Source organism: Perissodus microlepis, chromosome 17, assembly GCF_051167445.1.
Source record: "Perissodus microlepis isolate ML-2025 ecotype Zambia chromosome 17, ASM5116744v1, whole genome shotgun sequence".
In the NCBI taxonomy this organism is placed as follows: domain Eukaryota; kingdom Metazoa; phylum Chordata; class Actinopteri; order Cichliformes; family Cichlidae; genus Perissodus; species Perissodus microlepis.
This window is the reverse complement of record NC_140477.1, coordinates 23,848,369-23,866,528: the sequence shown is the minus strand read 5'-3', so window position 1 is coordinate 23,866,528 and position 18,160 is coordinate 23,848,369. Positions and strand designations below refer to the sequence as shown.

The 18,160-nt window shown below is 40.0% G+C and overlaps 1 protein-coding gene across 3 annotated transcripts; it reads right to left on the bottom strand.

Annotated features, from left to right (window-relative positions):
* Window positions 1–1,646: 1,646 nt before the first annotated feature.
* Window positions 1,647–17,714, bottom strand: LOC146369679 (leucine-rich repeat-containing protein 24-like). Of its 3 annotated transcripts, XM_084909387.1 has the most exons (9): window positions 17,021–17,714; window positions 16,665–16,756; window positions 11,578–11,765; window positions 10,803–10,889; window positions 9,450–9,641; window positions 9,189–9,357; window positions 8,753–9,015; window positions 7,825–8,397; window positions 1,647–3,075 (listed from the first exon to the last, which is right to left on the bottom strand). In XM_084909387.1, exons 3-9 carry the CDS (start codon window positions 11,746–11,748, stop codon window positions 2,671–2,673), a joined length of 1,860 nt encoding a protein of 619 aa, XP_084765513.1. In that variant the 5' UTR covers window positions 11,749–11,765; window positions 16,665–16,756; window positions 17,021–17,714; the 3' UTR covers window positions 1,647–2,670. The 3 variants fall into 3 exon arrangements, with proteins under 3 accessions (XP_084765513.1, XP_084765512.1, XP_084765511.1); XM_084909386.1 differs by lacking the exon at window positions 16,665–16,756 and having other exon boundaries at window positions 17,021–17,712; XM_084909385.1 differs by lacking the exons at window positions 16,665–16,756; window positions 17,021–17,714 and having other exon boundaries at window positions 11,578–16,644.
* Between the last annotated feature and the right edge of the window lie 446 nt (window positions 17,715–18,160).

Sequence of the window (18,160 nt, the reverse complement as noted above, 5' to 3'; positions counted from 1 at the left end):
ACACATTCCACTTGTTCTCCATATAAAGAGAGGGGAGGGGACCTGTCTGTGCCCATAGGAGTTCTTTTGTTTTAAGGATGTTTGGCTTCAGGTTTTTTCTGAGCACCAGCGGGACAACGTCTGCCTCCGCTCTGTACGCTGTCTTATCTTTATGGGTGAATGAATTAGTTGTGTAAAGCGCTTTGAGTGGTCAGATAGAGTAGAAAAGCGCTATATAAGAACCAGTCTATTTACTATTTGGTATTATGGTGTTGAACACTGAGCTGTAGTCTGCGAGGCAGTGTAACACAAGTAGTTAGGAAGGTGATAAGTAGACAGCATCAGCAGACTGCTCATGTTTCTTCTTGGTGTATTTTATTTTTCTGATATTTACATTCTGCCATCGTAAACCACTGGTTCCTAAAATCTTACTGGTTTTATACAGAATTTTACACACATCTGAACCTCATTAGTCTCTACCATTAAGAAATCAGTAATTGGATTTTTTGGGTTTTCTTTGTGTTATTGTGGGATCTTTACCTTACAATATAAAGCACCTTGTGGTTGTTGTGATCTGGTGCTAAATAAATACAATTTTGTTGAATAAAATTAAATTGGAATTGAATCACACTTTTCATAACTGTCCACATTTCTGTGGACTTACACAAGGGCCATGTATCATAAACCAAGACTGTGCGGATTGCTATAGTAACCAGGTGATTTACATTGTGCAGCTGGGTTTTCTACATTGCAAAGGTCTGTCTGTTCTTACTGGGATACATTGCCATGGTAGGTTTTTCTACAAACATATCACTCTTCCTGAAAGATCCCTTGGTTCTCAGTGTGCAGGTAGGAGGGTCTAAAATGTTTCAGTAGTGTTTAAATCTGTCCATCCTTGATTATTCTTAGATGCAACTTTATTCCTTGACTGGACTGTTCCCTGTAAACTGCAAAAAAAATGTTCCCATTCTTCTAATAAGCATCAATATGTGATTCAGGACAGGACACCAATCTGTTGATTATTTGTAGACTTTGTGGAATTTCCTGCGATCTGAAGGTGACAGTTTGGGCTTTCTTCCTCACAAAGTGGTGACAGATCTGAATAACTTCTACTTATGTACAAATGTTTGAAATTATGACCTTGGAATGTGTAGTTGTTTAAAAATGGCTCTAACTTGTGTAAATATAAATTCTCCTCAAATCTTCACTGAATTCCTCAGACTTCCCCATTGTTTTAAATACTGGTTCTTTAAAAAAAAAAAAAAACATTTTTATGATGGCAAAAAGAAACTAGTTGTTGTTGTTCGTCATGATCACTAACGAAAAAAGGCTTTGGCTTTGTTAAGTAAAAGACACATTAGAACTTCCAACACCGCTTACTACAAAATGTAAATGATTTCGGTTTTTAAAAGTCATTAAAGATGTATGTTGTACAATCGTTCCACCACGTGCAACGAACCCCAAATTACCATGAAATCCATGTCACGGTGAGTGTATGTAATTTAACCATAACTGTGAGTCAGTTCATAACGAAAGCATACCCCGAGTATGTGGTTAGTTTCAAAGTATACCACAAAAATAATATGTGGCTGTGTTCTAATCATTGTAAAGAGCTAGACTACATGTTTAGAATAAAAACAGATCAAAGGAACAGGAGAAAAGAGACAAAAGATTCTCTCAGTTTATAAAGGCAACAATAATTCACACGTGATCATTTAAAAGCAAAAACATTCAGTCAGGTAGCCTCATTTCTTGTTTTTTCGAGCCTTGTCTCTTTCTGCTTTGAAAACTTTATTTCTCAATCACAACAGTTCGTTCATTCAGAAGCAGTCAAATACGTATCGTATAGCTGATGTTTTTTGCTCAGCTAAGAACTCTGCCTCCGTGTGGACTGGAAAACTCAGCAGGAACTCAGATTCATTCCCAACCGCACATGCTAGTATCAATAAAGACGAATAAATCCAAAAGAGTTGGGGTAAACTGAGCTCAGTTCATACTACAGAGAGGAGAGATTCATTTTTTGTGTCTGTTAGGACACTAAGCAACACAGATGAGTAAAATGATGATGAGAGAGAATGAGAATAAAACTCAGACTGACATTTTTCTACACAGTTATATAATTACAAAATGCACTGTATTTCTACCCTGGGATTAAATTAAAACTTCCAGACACTGACAGCAGTTAGGCTATATAACACAGATTTCCCACATATTCATGAACCGGAGGGGGCCATGATTTCTCTCTTTCCTGTACTCAGCCTCCCAGTGAGCTCTGAGGTCTTGACAGGGCAGATGTTAGCACACCAGTAATGCTAAAATGTGTGAAAGTTAATCATGTGCAGGACAGTGCAGTTGTGTGAAGCTGTAGTTAATGTCTTGGAGTATAGGAGCCTCTGACTGACCACCGAGTCACTCACCTACTCACTTTTTTGGCAAACAACATCACAGTATGTCTGTGTTTTAGAGGTCAGACAGATTTTGAGCTCTGCTTTGTACTGGAATTGACTCCGTTAACATTTGTCAGTGTAGTTTTGCAGAAGGAAAATCCTTTCACACAGAAAAGTACTTCTGTGCCTTTTTTGGTACATCCCAATAATGGCCTCCTGTTAGTCCATAAACAAGAAAGGCTGAGCTGTAAACCACTGGGTCACACACATATTTTGCTCTGTCTTCCAGGATTGCTTTCTTCCTTTAGCAGTGAATCTCATAAGCAATGGGAGAGTCTATGAAGAGGCCTGTGTGGTTGAGAAACATTCCTTCTGCCTCTAATGTGATCACGGGCTCTGCCTCCCCTCCTTCCCCTGCCATTCTCCTCATGGTCCGTATGTCACCATCCTGCTGCTGCTGCTTGTCAGGGGCCAGAGTGGGGCTCATGGTCTGGCCAGGGGCCGAGGAGAGGGTGTGGCTGGAGGTATCGGATGGTGCTGAACAGCCCAGGTTAGTGGTGGACACAGCTGTTGGCAGAGCAGGAGGAAGCACAGGCTTGGCCCTGTTGAGGACATACATTTCATGGCCACGCTCATCACGATACTCCTCCAGTTGGGCGAAGGTAGTGGGGCCATCAGAGTAGTCATTCACATACAAGATGCTCTCCTCCTGTGAATTCAAATTCACCTTCATTAATATGACAATGTAAACGACAAAAAAAACCACCTTACAATATAAAGCGCCTAGAGGTGACTTTAATTGAATTGAATTAAACTGAATTCAAACAGGCGTTACATGTAGGGACCGCAGCCTATCCCGTGCTCAGGTGACCACAGAGAGACAGAACATCATTCAGACCAACAGGTAATTTAGAGACAAGCATTTGGACTGTGGAAGGTGGTGCAAATCCAAGACCCTCAGTGATAAACACTGCAGTGCTGCCCCCATTTAATTGATTTCATTTTCTTTCGTTTTATTGGATTCTTACTGAATTCCCAGTGCCCTGCAAAAGTCTTGAGTCACCCCTCTTTTTATATATTTTGCAAGAAAACTCAACACAAAGCTCTTCATCAGACTATCAGTGACTGATAGAGTTGCATTGTATTTTCCTATCCAGGTATTCTGGCACTGTGTTTCTGATTATTATCTGGCAGAAAAATAAAGTTGTTGCCAATCAGACTCTTTCTGATGATATTGCTTGGTCAATCAAAATTTTACAATACTTCTCTGTGCTCAAGATTTCATCAATTTTGACAAAATATCCAACATTAGTGGCTGAAATGCAGTCCCAAACCTTGATAGAGTCTCCACTATGTTTTACAAATGGTTGTACACATCAAACTCCTGACCTCCTCTATCTATATATTGATATCAATTTGAACCAACAATTTGGATTCATCACTCCATCAGATTTGTTGCCAATGATTCTTAGTTCAGGTCTTGTGTAACACACCTCAGTCTTTCCCTCCTTAAAAATGGCTTCTTGACAACCACTAAGATTGTTTCTGATAAGGCTTTACAACAGAGGCTCTAGATACATTACTTAGGTCCTGTGTCAGGTCTTTGCTGGATTTTTCCCCTTTTTCTTGAAGACATAAACATTTAGATATTGTTCATCTTCATCTTACGTAGATTCTTCAGTTTTTTTAAGGATAGACTGCAAACCACGCTGGGATATGCAAGATTTAGGCTAATAGCTCTTTAGAAGTTGCTAGCACAAAAATACTAATTTATACCTGTCAAATTGAGTTATGTGTGGCATTACTTGGTAGATTCAACTAAAGAGTGACAAAAAATACGTGTGTGTTTTTGCCACAGGCTGCTGGTAAGGGGTCTAAATATACATGTTAGGTTCCCTGTATGTTTGAGTGATTCACAGGTCAGTGGTAAGTAGTTTTGACTAATAACATTATCTGAAAATGATCACATACAAGAACTAGACTGAACATAATCTGCCAATGGCCGAAGAAAAACTTTAAACTACTTTCAGATGGATTGGAGAACTATTGCTCAAGACCTCTTTAAAAAATTACAAGTCTTACTCCTCCATCCATCTATTTTCTTCCACTAGTCCTGGGCCAGGTCGTTGGGGGAGTAGCTTAAGCAAGGATGCCCAGACCTCCCTCTCTCCAGCCAACCTCTCATGCTTATCTGGGGGAACACTGAGACAATCCCAGGCCACCCAAGAGATCTAATCTCTCTAGCATGTCCCGGGTTTGCTCCAGGGCTGCCTTCTGGTAGGACATGCCTAAAACACCTCATGCAGGAGGTGCCCAGGAGGCATGTCCGAATCACCTCATCTGGCTCCTTTCAATGTGAGTAGTAGCTGTAAACTGAGCCAGTCTCAGATAACTGAACTCCTCACTAAATCTCTAAGTGAGATAGCCACCCAGTGGGGAAAGCTCATTTCTGCCACTAGCCTCCATGATCTCATTCTTTCGGTCACTACCCAGAACTCATGATAACAGGAGAGAGTAGGGACATAAATCAAGAGCTTTTCTTTAATGCTCAGCTGTCTTTACCACAATGGACCAGTCCAGCATCTGCATCACTGCAACTGTAGCCCCAACCCATCTGTTAATCTCTCACTTTCTTCTCGCCTCATTCACTAACAAGATCCCAAGATACTTAAACTTGGTTGGTGGCACTCTCACCTGGTGTTTGCTCTTTCCGTGGTACACTATCACTTCTTGTGTTTTGTGTAGCTAGCCCATTTAATTTAAACTCTTGGAAAACATATTTTTTCATAGTGTAATATGAAGATGATTTTTGTAGTGCAGATGATTCATAATATCATCTGCTTTATCCAAAGCAAACTCTGTTAAATCACCTGCTAAATATATTCACAGTATTTAGTCATTGTGTCTGTAGGGATTTGCTAGCTTAGCTTAGCTCATAGCTAACTTGCTATAAGCACAGCATCTTCACCCGTCCATCTTGCACCTTCTTGCTCCATGTGCAAGATGTTTAGTTACTCCTCGGCCTCCTTTATTAATAATGGTTCTTGTAATAAATGTAGCCTGTTTTCAGCTCTGTAGGCCAGGATTCCTGAATTGGAGTTGGGATCATGAAGCAGACTTGCTGTCTACATCTCTCTGCAGCCTGTCTCCTTCTGTCATCCCCTAAACTCCATCCCCTTAGAGACTGCAGTTGCTCCCAGACCACCAAAAACAAACCAATTTTTTTTTTTTTTTTTTTTTTTTTTTTTAGCAAAAATGATTTAAAAACATAAAAAAATAAATAAATTAAAAAAAAAAATCACAAAGAAAGAACAATATAGCACCAAAGAGTAAAACTGTGGATTCTTAAACTTTAGTCCCTGTTAGTAAAAGATTTAATAATTGATCAACACTGAAAATGGCATCTCACTAATTTAGAAGATCTTCATTTAGCCTCAATTAGCTAAACTGCAGGACTGTCTTAAAGACATAAAGACCTGGATGACCTCCAATTTCCTGCTTCTAAATTCAGATGAAACTGAGGTTATTGAACTTGTAAAATTGTATTGTAAAATCTTAGAAATATGGTGTCTAACGTATGCTTACCCTGAACAGAGGTGGCAGAAGCACAGGCGTTCTATACTTAATGCAAATATCTATACTTCTACTTAAAAGCTACTTTTACTTTTGTACTTGAAGTACATTTTAAAGCCTGTACTTTTTCAGTTTTATTTGAGTAAGGAAGTTTCTTCAGTACTTCAACTTTTCTCTAAATCTAACCTTTCTTCTTCTTCTCCTTTCCTGTCGTCCAACATCGAGTGACGTTATCTGGCACTCTTTTCTCTCCTTTAGCTAGCAGACAGTGCAACAAACTGCACACAAACAGTTTGTGTGCTTGCTGATGTTTGTTGAGCTGATAGAAACATTGAACTTCAAATTACCTGTTACTTAAAAATAGCACTCTTTTCATGCTTCCTCCTCTTGTGTAGAGGTAGCTAGATTCTAAAGTACCACAACCACAACTTACGGAAACCTGCACCCCTTCCGGCCCATTTTAACTCGGATTATAAACGCTATAGATGATACAGTTGAACCTAAAATAATGAGTTTGTTTTGAAAATGTAAGGAGTAGAAAGTACAGATATTTGTTTAAACATGAAGGGAGTAAAAGTAAAAAGTTATCAGAATACAGAGTAGTTGTACTTTACTCAAGTAAAATATTGTGTGGAGGAGGTGTGGTCCCTGGCTCAGCTGTGAGCCAGTCTTTACAGAGTGATACCTGAAAATTCTAAGTACAGTAACAAAGTATTTGTACTTCATTACTTCCCATCTTTTAATCTAAATGGGATTACACTGGCCTCCAGTAACTGTGTGAGGAATCTTGGAGTCATTTTTGACCAGGATATTACACAAATATGTAGGACTGATTTCTTCCATTTGTGCAATGTCTTTAAAATTAGAAACATCCTTTGTTGAGTGATGCTGAACTTGTTGATGCATTTATTACTTCTAGACTGGATTATTGTAATTCGTTATTATCAGGATGTCCTAAAAACTCCCCAAAAAGCCTTCAGTTAAAGGCTGCACTGAGAGTTTTATTTCTCTCATATTGGCTTTTCTTCATTGTCTCCATGTGAAATCCAGAATCAAAGTTAAAATCCTTTTCCATACAAGGTCTTGAACACATAAGGTCAAGCCCTACACTTTACTCTTAGACTCCTCGGTTAATTGTGGGATATTTAAAAGTAGGATCGTAATTGGTGACAAAGGGCAGCCCTGGTGGAGTCCAGCATGCACCGTGAACAAGTCGGACTTGCAATGTAAACCAAGCTACTGTAATAGCAATAGCAATAGGACAGACACACCATGGTCCCAAAGCATACCCCAGAGGATACTCCGAGGGATGTGGAAAAGTTTCCTCCACAGTCCACAGAACACATGTAGACTGTTGAACAAACCTAAATACATAAAACCACATCTACATCATCAGGTTGTGTGTATCTCTATTGTTATATGACTGCTGCAGATTTGTTTGATCACACATAACAAATTTTAAAGTTATAACAAGAACAGTTATTTTGAACCAGATACACTGATTGTAACATAAGCTCATAAAACATATCTTGACACATGTGGTCATAAGGTACCATTTGTGCCAAAAATTTGTTAACATGAACGCTGTTTACATGGACAATACATTTGTCTGTATTTTCGACATTGCACTTTACTTCAGTTGTAACAAAACTCTTTCGACAAACAGATGGTCCATGTCAAATGCTCACCTGACAAAACATTTGTGTGTGTCAATGCAGTTTTACTTCTGTCATCTTGTTGTGCTTCCTCTGATTTTGTTGTGTTAAACTGACACAGACAAATAATTGAAAAGTAATTCATAAATTCCTATCTACTATGAGGATAAATGCCTTTATTCTACTTTTAAATATGCCAATCACATTTGTAGTATTGAACATATATGCACCTTTTCAGCCCCATCAGCCTCTTTGTCCCGTTGGTGATGTCGACTGTAGATCATGGCGACTAGCAGCAGAGCAGTCAAAGTCAGCAGTGAGATGCCCACAGCAATGGCAGTCTGAGTGGCAGCTCCCAGAGCACTGAAGGCCATGCTGCCCAGAGCATATAGGGGTTCCCGGCTTACATCTGAGCCCAAAGCAGGACCGTGGCTCCTCAGTCGAGGCCAGGCAGGTGAGTACGGTAGAGACACCTGGGACCATGAAGCCCAGATGGAGGAAGAAGATGAGGAGGATGTTGATGAGTTGATGGCAAGTTGAAAGGTGACTCTAGCCACACCTCCTGCGTTCCATGCTTCACATTCATAGAAGCCTGCATGAGCCACAGTTACATTACTGAGAAACAACATGCCACTGCCAGTGTCGGGGTCAAAGAGTTCGCCATTAGTCTTCTGGAGACTGACTCTGCCTTCCTGCGAGGGCTCCTCTGCTCCTCCCATTCCACCTCCACCTGCATCCAACTCCTGAACCAGGCCTCTGGGAGAAAGGACTACTTTACCCTGGGAAGCCTTCCTCCAGGTCACCTGCAAAAGGTATTGACATTTCTTTCTTCAGTGGTCTTACAACGGATAAACCATTACAGTACAAAAAGAAAAACAGATACTACTGTTACAGTACTGTCAACCTGAACTGGAGTATGTAACTGATGATTCATTCAAGATGTTTTAAATAAATGAAAAAAGGAGGAAAATTGAAGTAACCACTTTAGCTGACCACACTGATTACATGCAGTGTATTTGGAACAGTCAAAGAAGACCAGTACAAACAAATTCACTCATTTGATAGGCAGGACTTATGGCAAATGGTGGGGAAAACAAAATAATTTAAAAGAATATTAAAACTTTAATTACCACTTTATTTCACTTTAATTATCATTACCTGTGGCCGAGGATAACCAGTGGCATGGCACGACACCCTGAGGCTCTCTCCCAGATGCACTGCAAGCCTCTTGGGCTCCAGCTGCACCAAGGGAGGGATACAGACCAAGCTGTTGAGAGGAACCTCCACCAAGCTCAGATGGGACAGGCGTGGTGGCTCGGTGCAAACTAGTCGACGTTCTGCAGAGCTAAGCAGACGCTGACCCTCTTCATCAATCCAGGTCCTCAGCCAGTGCAATGCACAGTCACAGCGCCATGGATTATCTGCAGCATAGCACAAGACAGAAGCCACTTAATTACCATATTACTAGGCTCTACATGAGTAGCTATCTGTAACTCAGTGAACAGATGTTATTATGCATGAAACTGTATAAAAAACCCAACAAAAAACCCAAAACACAACATGGGTTCCAATGTCATCAGTAAAGGAGCCTCACCTGTGATACGCAGGACCTGCAGGCTCACTAGAGGCCGCAGTGTTGCAGGGCCAATTGTGTGGAGGTTATTCCTACTCAGGTCCAGCAGAGCCAGAGAAGTCAAACCAACTAAAGCCTGGTCGGCTAACGTCTCTATACTATTATGCTGTAAGTGGAGCTCCTGCAGACGCTGAGACATCAAGAGAATGATGTACATTATCTATGAAGCTTCATACAGGGCTCAGCAAAGCTGCTGTGTTGAACAGGAAAGTGAGACTGTACCGGTAGGCCACGGAAGGTGTAGTCCAGCAGCCGTGTGATGTCGTTTCGTGCCAGGTACAGAATGCGTAGATGTTCGAGTCCCTGAAACATGTCAGCTGTCACCAAATGGATGCGGTTTCCATTCAGTGCTAGCTCCAATAACTGACCGAGGCTCTGGAAAGAGCCAGGCTCCACGGCTGAGATGGTGTTGTTCTAGAGGAAGAGGGACATGAAAAGAAAACTAGAAAAATGTCTGCTTCTGGTTAATCTCCTGGAACTACCACTACTATGATGTCATTTGGTTTTATGAAAATTTATGTTTTATTGTAAAATGTACCTATTTTGATTGTAAGCCCAACAAGGGACTATTGTTGAAAATTAGCAATAGCTATAAACTTATGTGCGTTACATCAGTTTCATGTTTTGTACTTGAACTATGTTAAACTGCACTGTCCCTTTTAAATAAATAAATTCAAATTCAAAATACTTCTGATGATGCCTTTGAAACACATTTTCTGTCTTCTCTGTTGTGATCCTTTTGTTTTGGAGCAGTCTAACATTTGACAGTGTTTTTGGCACAAGGAGGAGAGTGACTCAATTCACAATTTCACTGTTTCAAAAAATACATAGAATAGATTCATAAGAGGTAACGCCACTGATTTTCTTAATGTCTGTTTGCTGGAGTAAGGAAAGTGTTACTATACATGTTCTCAGCTTTGGTTGGAGATGATGACCACAGAGTTGAAAATTAAACATTTCTGGCGGTGTGGAGTCAGAAAGAGGTAAGTTCATTAGATGTCTACAACTACTTATCTCTGCTGCAGGCTAGCAGCTCATGGTGACAGTAGTGCCCTCTAATATAATATACCTCAAACTCTGAAGTGGTTGCAGGTGCACTGCTGGGTTTTAAAAACAATGAAAACTGTAATGTAATTTGAGTATAAATAGAAGGCCATGTATTTGGTAGACATCTGCTTTTGGAGACAATTTTGGCCTATATGGGTTTTTGCCATGACTGGCAATGTATTTTGAAAAGTCTAGTTTTTATTTTTATTTCAGTTAACCAAAATTTCAACCCACTTTAATTTAGTTTTAGTTAGCAATAACAACCTTTTGCTGCAGCCTTACAAGACATCCACCATGCTGTATTCTTAAACCTGTTCAGTGAAATCCTTCCTCTGTTGCATTAAAACATTTTGGAGGGTAATACTTTGCTATAATTTGATACTACTGAGTGAAGTAAGCACAGCGTATACCATTGCTAGAATGTATACAAATCCATACTTAGTATAAACTGTGATGTAGTCAACAGATTAAAACTGAAGGCTAAAGAGTCTTAGTGTAAGTGTTTAAGAGTGTATGTGCATTTATTACCTGCAGGTACAAATAGTGCAGGTGCTTCAGCATGGTGAGGTCCTGTCGACGGATCTGACCAATCACATTGTCCTGGAGAAAGATGGTCTGGATGGAGAGATGAGCAGGGACAAAAGAGGAGTTTTAGTCACTAGTGTCTTAAAACATTTGATACATTGTGATTAATGCTCTGATCAATCTATCTCTATTAATAGGCTCAAACCTTCATTTTATCTCAAAATTTCTTCAAACAGTAGCTGTAAAGCAGCTAATTGGGCATGTGCAGAGAGATTGTTTATTTGAAGAGCTCCATCTATTTAACAGGCTGCAGTTTGTTCATGTACATGGGGAGACTTTTCCCTGCACTTAGATTACGGAGTTCCACAGGGTTCTGTGCTAGGACCAATTTTATTTACATTATACATGCCTCGGGCAGTATTATTAGAAAGCACAGTATACATACATGTATACATGCAGATGACACACAGCTTTATCTATCCATGAAACGGAGTGACACCCACCAGGTAAACTGCAGGAATGTCTTAAAGACATAAAGGCCTGCATGACATCTAATTTTCTGCTTCTCAATTCAGCTAAAGCGGAGGATATTGTACTTATTCCTAACAATCTTAGAAACACTGTGTGTATCCATATTCTCACGCTGGATAGCATTACTTTGTCCTCCAGTAACACTGTGCGGAATCTTGGAGACCTTTAATGCTCACATTAAACAAATATATAGGACTACTTTCTTGCATTTGAATTAAATTGAATCTTCTTAGGGCATCGATCCTACCTGTATGGTTAAAGGGATGTATTTGGGGATGTCCCTCAGTCCTGTGGAGCCACACTCCACAGTGAGACTATAGCAGCGACAGCCCACAGGGCAGGAAGGAGAGGCTCGTAGAGGAGTGGAGTGTAGAGACAGGAGGAGCGTGGAGAGAAGAAGCACCAAAAACACAGCCATCACGTCAAGAGACACAACTGAGAAAGATGAGAACACAGAATGAGTCATGATCAGCATTCTTCTGACTTGTTTTGAGGCCAAACAAAAATATGTAAAATGGTCAGTGAGGAGGAAGTCCCTCCTACACAAATTAGCCTGAAAATAAAATACTGTAACAACAAACCATTTTTCAAATCAGCTTGAGCCATACAATCCAATGGATACATCCTAGGATTCTGTCAAAGGTCTCATTGGCATATTGTTTTAGTGACATTTCAGACTCCGAACAATTCCTATTTACTTAAACTGAACAAGAACAAAGCCAAAATGCAAAAGCAGCATGTAGTATCCCATTTGATTTAGTGGTTTGTGGAACCACATTTTGTCAATTTTGGCTCACTGTTCTTTATAATGTTGCTCAGAAAGTTCCTGCCACTGCATTACAATCATGTTGATGTTTCTTTTCAGCACTGTTGCCAGGCTGACAGGCTAACTCAGCTGTCTTAACTAATTATAGGCCAATCACCAACCTTCTTTTTATCTAAAAAATTCTTGAAAGAGTAGTTGTAGAACAGCTAACTGATCATCTGTAGAGGAATTGTTTATTTTAAGATTTTCAGTCAGGTTTCAGAGCTCATCACAGTACAGCGACTGGCCTCTGACAGTGGACTCATCTCTGTGCTTGTCCTGCTAGACCTCAGTGCAGTGTTTGATACCATTCACCATAATATTTTATAACAGCGATTAGAGCATGCTGTAGATATTAAATGGAGTGGAGTACCTTTAAGTCATTATGGAGAATCCAGTTTATTCATGCAGATGTGGAGTCCTCTTAACACACTACAGTTAATTATGGAGTTCCACAGGGTTCAGTGCTAGGACAAATTTTGTTTACATTATGCATACTTCCCTTAGTCAGTATCATTAGAAGGCACAGCATACATTTTCACTGCTATACAGATGGCACCCAACTTTATCTACCCATGAAGCCAGATAACACACACCAATTAATTAAATTACAGAAATGTCTTAAAGACATAAAGACCTGGATTACCGCTAAATGCTTCTAAATTCAGATGAAAGGGAGGTTTTTGTACTTGGCCCTGGAAGTTTTAGAAATATGGTATCTAATCAGATTCTTACTCTGGATGGCATTGCCTTGGCATCCAGCAACACTGTGAGGAATCTTGGAGTCATTTTTGACCAGGATATATCCTTCAATGTGCATATCAAACAAATGATTTCTTCCATTTGTGCAATATCTCAGCCTTCAGTTGATCCAAAAAGCTGCAGGAAGAGTACTGACAGAGAACGAGAGCATATTTCTGCTATACTGGCTTGTCTTCATTGGCTCCCTGTTAAATCCAGAATTGAATTCAAAATCCTGCTCCTCACATACAAGGTCCTACCTTAGTTATGCTGCAAAAGAAATAGACTGCTGGAGATTCCCATGATACACTGAGTGTTTCTTCTTCAGTCACCTTTTTACTCAATATGTAGTTGTACACAACTCTGTATTTAATCATTAATTCTTATTAACTAACAACTGTGGCTCCCTTCCACAGCATGTCTTCTCCTGTCTTCCTCGCGGCAGATGGCTGTCCCTCCCTGAGCCTGGTTCTTCTGCGGGTTTCGTCTTGTTAAAAGAATTAAAAAAGTTTTTCCTGCTTTTTCATAGGCGATCATGATTGTTGGGGTTTTCTCTGTTTTCTTTGTATTACTGTAGGGCGTTTATGTTACATATAAAGTGCCTTCAGGCAACTGTTGTTGTGATTTGGTGCTATATAAAATAAATAAAACTGAATTGATTCTTCTAAAATCTGACAGTCAGGATTCAGAATTGATTACAATAAGAAACAGCACTAGAGAAAGTTCAGAATGATCCTATGACCTCTCTGACAATGAACTGATGTTTTCGTTTGTCCTGCTAGACTTCACTGCAGAATTAGATACTATTGACCACAATGTTTTACTACATAGAGTAGAACAAGCGACAGGTATCAAAGGTACTGTGCTGCAGGGGTTTGAATATCTTTTGTATCTAATAAACTCCAGTTTATTCATGTAAATAGGAAAGTGTTCTTGACAGGCTAAGGTTAATTATGAACTTCCTCTGGGTGTTATGCTGAGACCAGTTGTATTTACATTATTTATAAACACTTCTCCTAGGCAGGAACATTAGGAAGCATTACCTTGGCATCCAGTACTGTGAACAATATCTGAGTCATATTTGACCAGGATATGTCCTTCAATATGCATATTAAACTTTGGACCAGTGGATAGGCTACTATTCACTATAGACTATTACTTATAAATATAAATATCTTATATATTTATATAAATATCTTATTTGAATGATTACCTCCATATCGATGAGAGAAAGCGAGAAAGACAGAGACTGAGCTCCATTCACTCAATGATGAAGAAACTGACCTCACAGCTCACTGTTTATTCAGTGGGCTGGTTTCAGTCATTATACAAATGTACTGTTTATAAAGTTGGGGAAACCTGCAGTCAGCTGAGACTGAAGAAGTCACTTCAATGAGTGACAAAATGTTTCTCCCATTGAAAACGCTACGTCCAGATGAATCAACATTTTGGCATAAGGAATATATTTATACTGTAAAAATAAAAGCTAGAAAACGCATCCATGAATTACAAATTAAATTATTTCTTAAAAATTATTCTTTTTTTTCCCTTTTGCTTTTATACATTGCAAATAAAGTTAAGGAAAGTTTCTTCATGGTTCAACGGTTGCTCATCAGAGGATGATTTAAAAATGTACTGCCAACAATTTCTTTTTCATGGGTAGTTGCAGCGTCTATCTTTTAATACATATGCCTTTCAAGAGTCTTACTGAGATGATGCAAGAAATTCTCTGCATCTAATCTCCATTGTAGAGATATTTGCCATGTAGCCTCTCTGCCTTGCTTCCACTACTAGTTCACTACGCCGTAGTTTCTTCAACCCATTGGCTTCCTTTATGACATCTTCCCAGGGCACTGCGAACTTAATAAAGCAGGCAGCACAGTGTGAGTTCAACACACTACCACACAGTACAATGTCTGATCTTAAGTTAGCAATGGCAATTTCAATGGGTACTTGAAGTTGCCACTCCGGGAGTCCAGAACTGCAGCTTTGTTGCTTCTTTGTCAGAATACTCTCCCCTTATCATTTCAGTTGTATCAGTTAATATGATGTACTTCACACCGTCAGAGCGTTTTGTATGTTGATCTGATGATACAGCCAAACATTCTCTCTTTCATAACTCTTCTGAGGTGGTACTCCATTTTTCCCACACCTAACCATTTCATCCACTACCTATGTTTCACCTGGGATACTGCCCAAGCACATCTTGATGTTTCCTCTTGTTAGTGGATTTCAGCCATGACTTTTTCTATACAGTCTGATGCAGATGCTTTCCCAAAGTGTTGTCGCATGCTTCTAAATCAGGGGTGGGGAACTCCAGGCCTCAAGGGCCGATGTCCTGCAGGTTTTAGATGTGTCCTTGATCCCAAACAGCTGATTCAAATGGCTAAATTACCTGCTCAACATGTCTTGAAGTTCTCCAGATGTCTGGTAATGAACTAATCATTTTATTCAGGTGTGTTGACCCAGGATGATATCTAAAACCTGCAGGACACCAGCCCTTGAAGCCTGGAGTTCCCCCACCTCTGTTCTATGTCCTACGCCCAGGTGTATTCCCAAGAATGTCACTATGGAGAAAATCAGATTTTGCTTCTTGATTTGCAATCCCAGCTTTCCAAATTCACCCTGTTTATAGATAAATGGTAAATGGCCTGTATTTGTATAGCGCTTTACTTAGTCCCTAAGGACTCCAAAGCGCTTTACACATTCAGTCATCCACCCATTCACACACACATTCACACAAATGGCAGCCACTCTGATTGTTGTATTTGTAGATTCTAATAATCGTTTCATTTTAGTGCACTTAAAGGCCTACCTCTATCATGCTTGATGGAGAAAAAGTGCTTCCTGGCCAAACAACTCAATACTCCTCAAACATCTAGGGAGCCTCAACCTTTTCCTCTCGAAGAAACATATTACTCTTCTCTGTCTCCTTATGGGTGCTGGATTAGGTGTTGGCTCAAACTAATTCTTGTCATTGTATACTTTTGTCAAAATGGGTGTCTAGTTCTTGCCTTGTCTTCAGGTATTCCCTTTTTTGCTGTGGTGAAAAGTGATTTTAGAAACTTAAAGGGTTCCATAAAAATGTGATCGTACCCTCTCTTGCTTTTTTGTACCTTTCACAAATTATCCACTTGTCTCAGGGCGAACAGCTGGTGTTTGCTGTTTTCCTGGAGCTGGTTTAATCCAGAGTATTTTATAGTTGTGAATAATTTTTCTACTGTAAAAATATAGTCTTCAAATTGTTTGGAAATGGCACGTCCCAGATTATTGAACAACAACAACTGTTTCTGGGAGACCATTTCCGATGTCTTTCCTGCTTGGCATTGTGTTATCACAACTGAATACCCAAGAACAATAAAGTGGAAAAACCTCTTTTCTGACAGTGAAGGTCATAATTCCTGATGATCAAAAATATCTGATTAGCAGCACCTGGCTGCTACCTACCTTCTCAATTCTTATGAAAAAACAGCAAGGGCCTACTTCACACACTGCTTTTGCATTCTGTCTTACTTTTTGTTAAATAAATATAACACTATGACATGCTTTTGTAGTTTATCTGAGGTTATGTTTACTGCATTTTGAGACCTGCAAAGGACCAGATTTTTCTAAAGCCTTAGAATTAAAAGTGAGTGTAATTTATTTTAAACCATGACTGTACATGTAGTTTTATTCTGATTAACATCTCAGTAAATGTAATCTTTTCCATATTCATATCAGTTGGTGAATCTCTGTCACCATAGAAACAGCTCATGCCAAGAGGATTTGACTTGCATAAAAGGATCTACCATCAAGGCCACTTCACTCTGCTGCTGGTGCTCGCCTGTAAACGTCCTCTACTGTGTAACTACAGGGCTGCTGCAGCATGAACTGGGTTTCTCTGTATGTAAGATATGAAACACATAAAATATTTCCATTGACTGACAGCAGTGAAACCAGAAAAGCTGTCTTTAAGGGCAGCTAAACATGCACTCGGGCAGTCATATGCTGTGCTAAAGGCCACCTTAACACAGAAGCTACACAATAACAGTAACCAGTATCTGATGGCAGCGTGCATGCCAAAGGGTGATTAAATGGACTCTGCGAAGACAAACGCATATAACATAAGAAGCACCATGATGGATGCGTGTGGAAGAATAAATACCTCGTTGGGGAAGGACGTGGGAGACCCAGATAAGGACGTCCGACCTGCACGACGTCTTCTTATTCCTTCTTAGCAGACGGTTCTAGTAATTTGCCCCAAATAAATGAAAGTAGAAGAGGGGAGGAAAATATCGACAGTTTGCAGAGGACCGCGGGCCGTCGCACACACGCTTATGATGTCAACAAAAGACGGGAGCCAGCAGCGAAATATCAGGGCAGGCTTGATAGTGTTGCACTAACTGCAAATCGGTGCAAATCGGTTCAGATCATGTCTTTGTTGAATCCCATCATCCAGCTGTTCATTCATTCGTCACTCCCAGTGAACCCTCCCATCCATTTACCCCACGCTGCTGCTCCTCAGGACGATCGTCGAGTCAGCAGTGCTCCGCAGGAAGCACAAAAGCGTCTCCTGCACACATTAATCACAGCAAAGTCTTCGTGATAAATGTTGTGCATCAAACTCATCTGTGTAAGAATCTGTGGTCGTTCGCCTTCAGATTGCCATCTCACGCTAACGTAGTGCGTAAAATCTGCATTCCGTGGAAACCGTGGACATTTTCATTACGCTGACCGTCACAGTGCCAACAAAATATTCTCAGGTGTCAGGAACGGAACAGAAATGGTTAATATAAATACAATTATTAGTCACGTGAACAAGGTAAGAAGGCGACATTTATCGCGTCTTCAAACGCATCAAAGACAACCGGGGTTTCAAGAACATCTCAGCCCAGCTGGAAAAGTGTGTGTTCAAAAAAGACTAAGTGTGGCGAGGTTTTAAAATGATTTCTGATACATGCAAGCGATCATCTAATGACAACCGAGCTTTCAGGGCTGGTCAGCCCTGCAAATCCAGCCCAAGAGACTGTGTTTAATGAAATCCAAATGACATCATTTCTGCTGGTTCTTGTATCAAGTTACTGTAATCACAGAGACGGCAAAAAGTTCACCTTTATTTCAAGAAAAATTAGAACTCTCCGTTCGGCTCCAGGTCTATGAGAGGATCCTCATCACTGATTAATCTTTGTACTGCTCTTCCCAAATACAAATGCGTGACAGTGATGTGAGGTCATCTGTTTGATAGATGAACTGGAACAGTTCCTTTTAGGAAATTAATTCTGCACACACTAACAAAACCACTGAA

What these genes read in the sequence shown, in the direction of transcription:
- LOC146369679 (XM_084909385.1), bottom strand. Translation starts at nt 11,805, where the DNA reads ATGCTGATCATGACTCATTCTGTGTTCTCATCTTTCTCAGTTGTGTCT. An exon ending in ACATCCCTTTAACCATACAG is followed by an intron (nt 10,890 to 11,577) that starts GTAGGATCGATG and finishes CTCTCCATCCAG; the next exon opens with ACCATCTTTCTCCAGGACAA. An exon ending in TGCACTATTTGTACCTGCAG is followed by an intron (nt 9,642 to 10,802) that starts GTAATAAATGCA and finishes CTCTTCCTCTAG; the next exon opens with AACAACACCATCTCAGCCGT.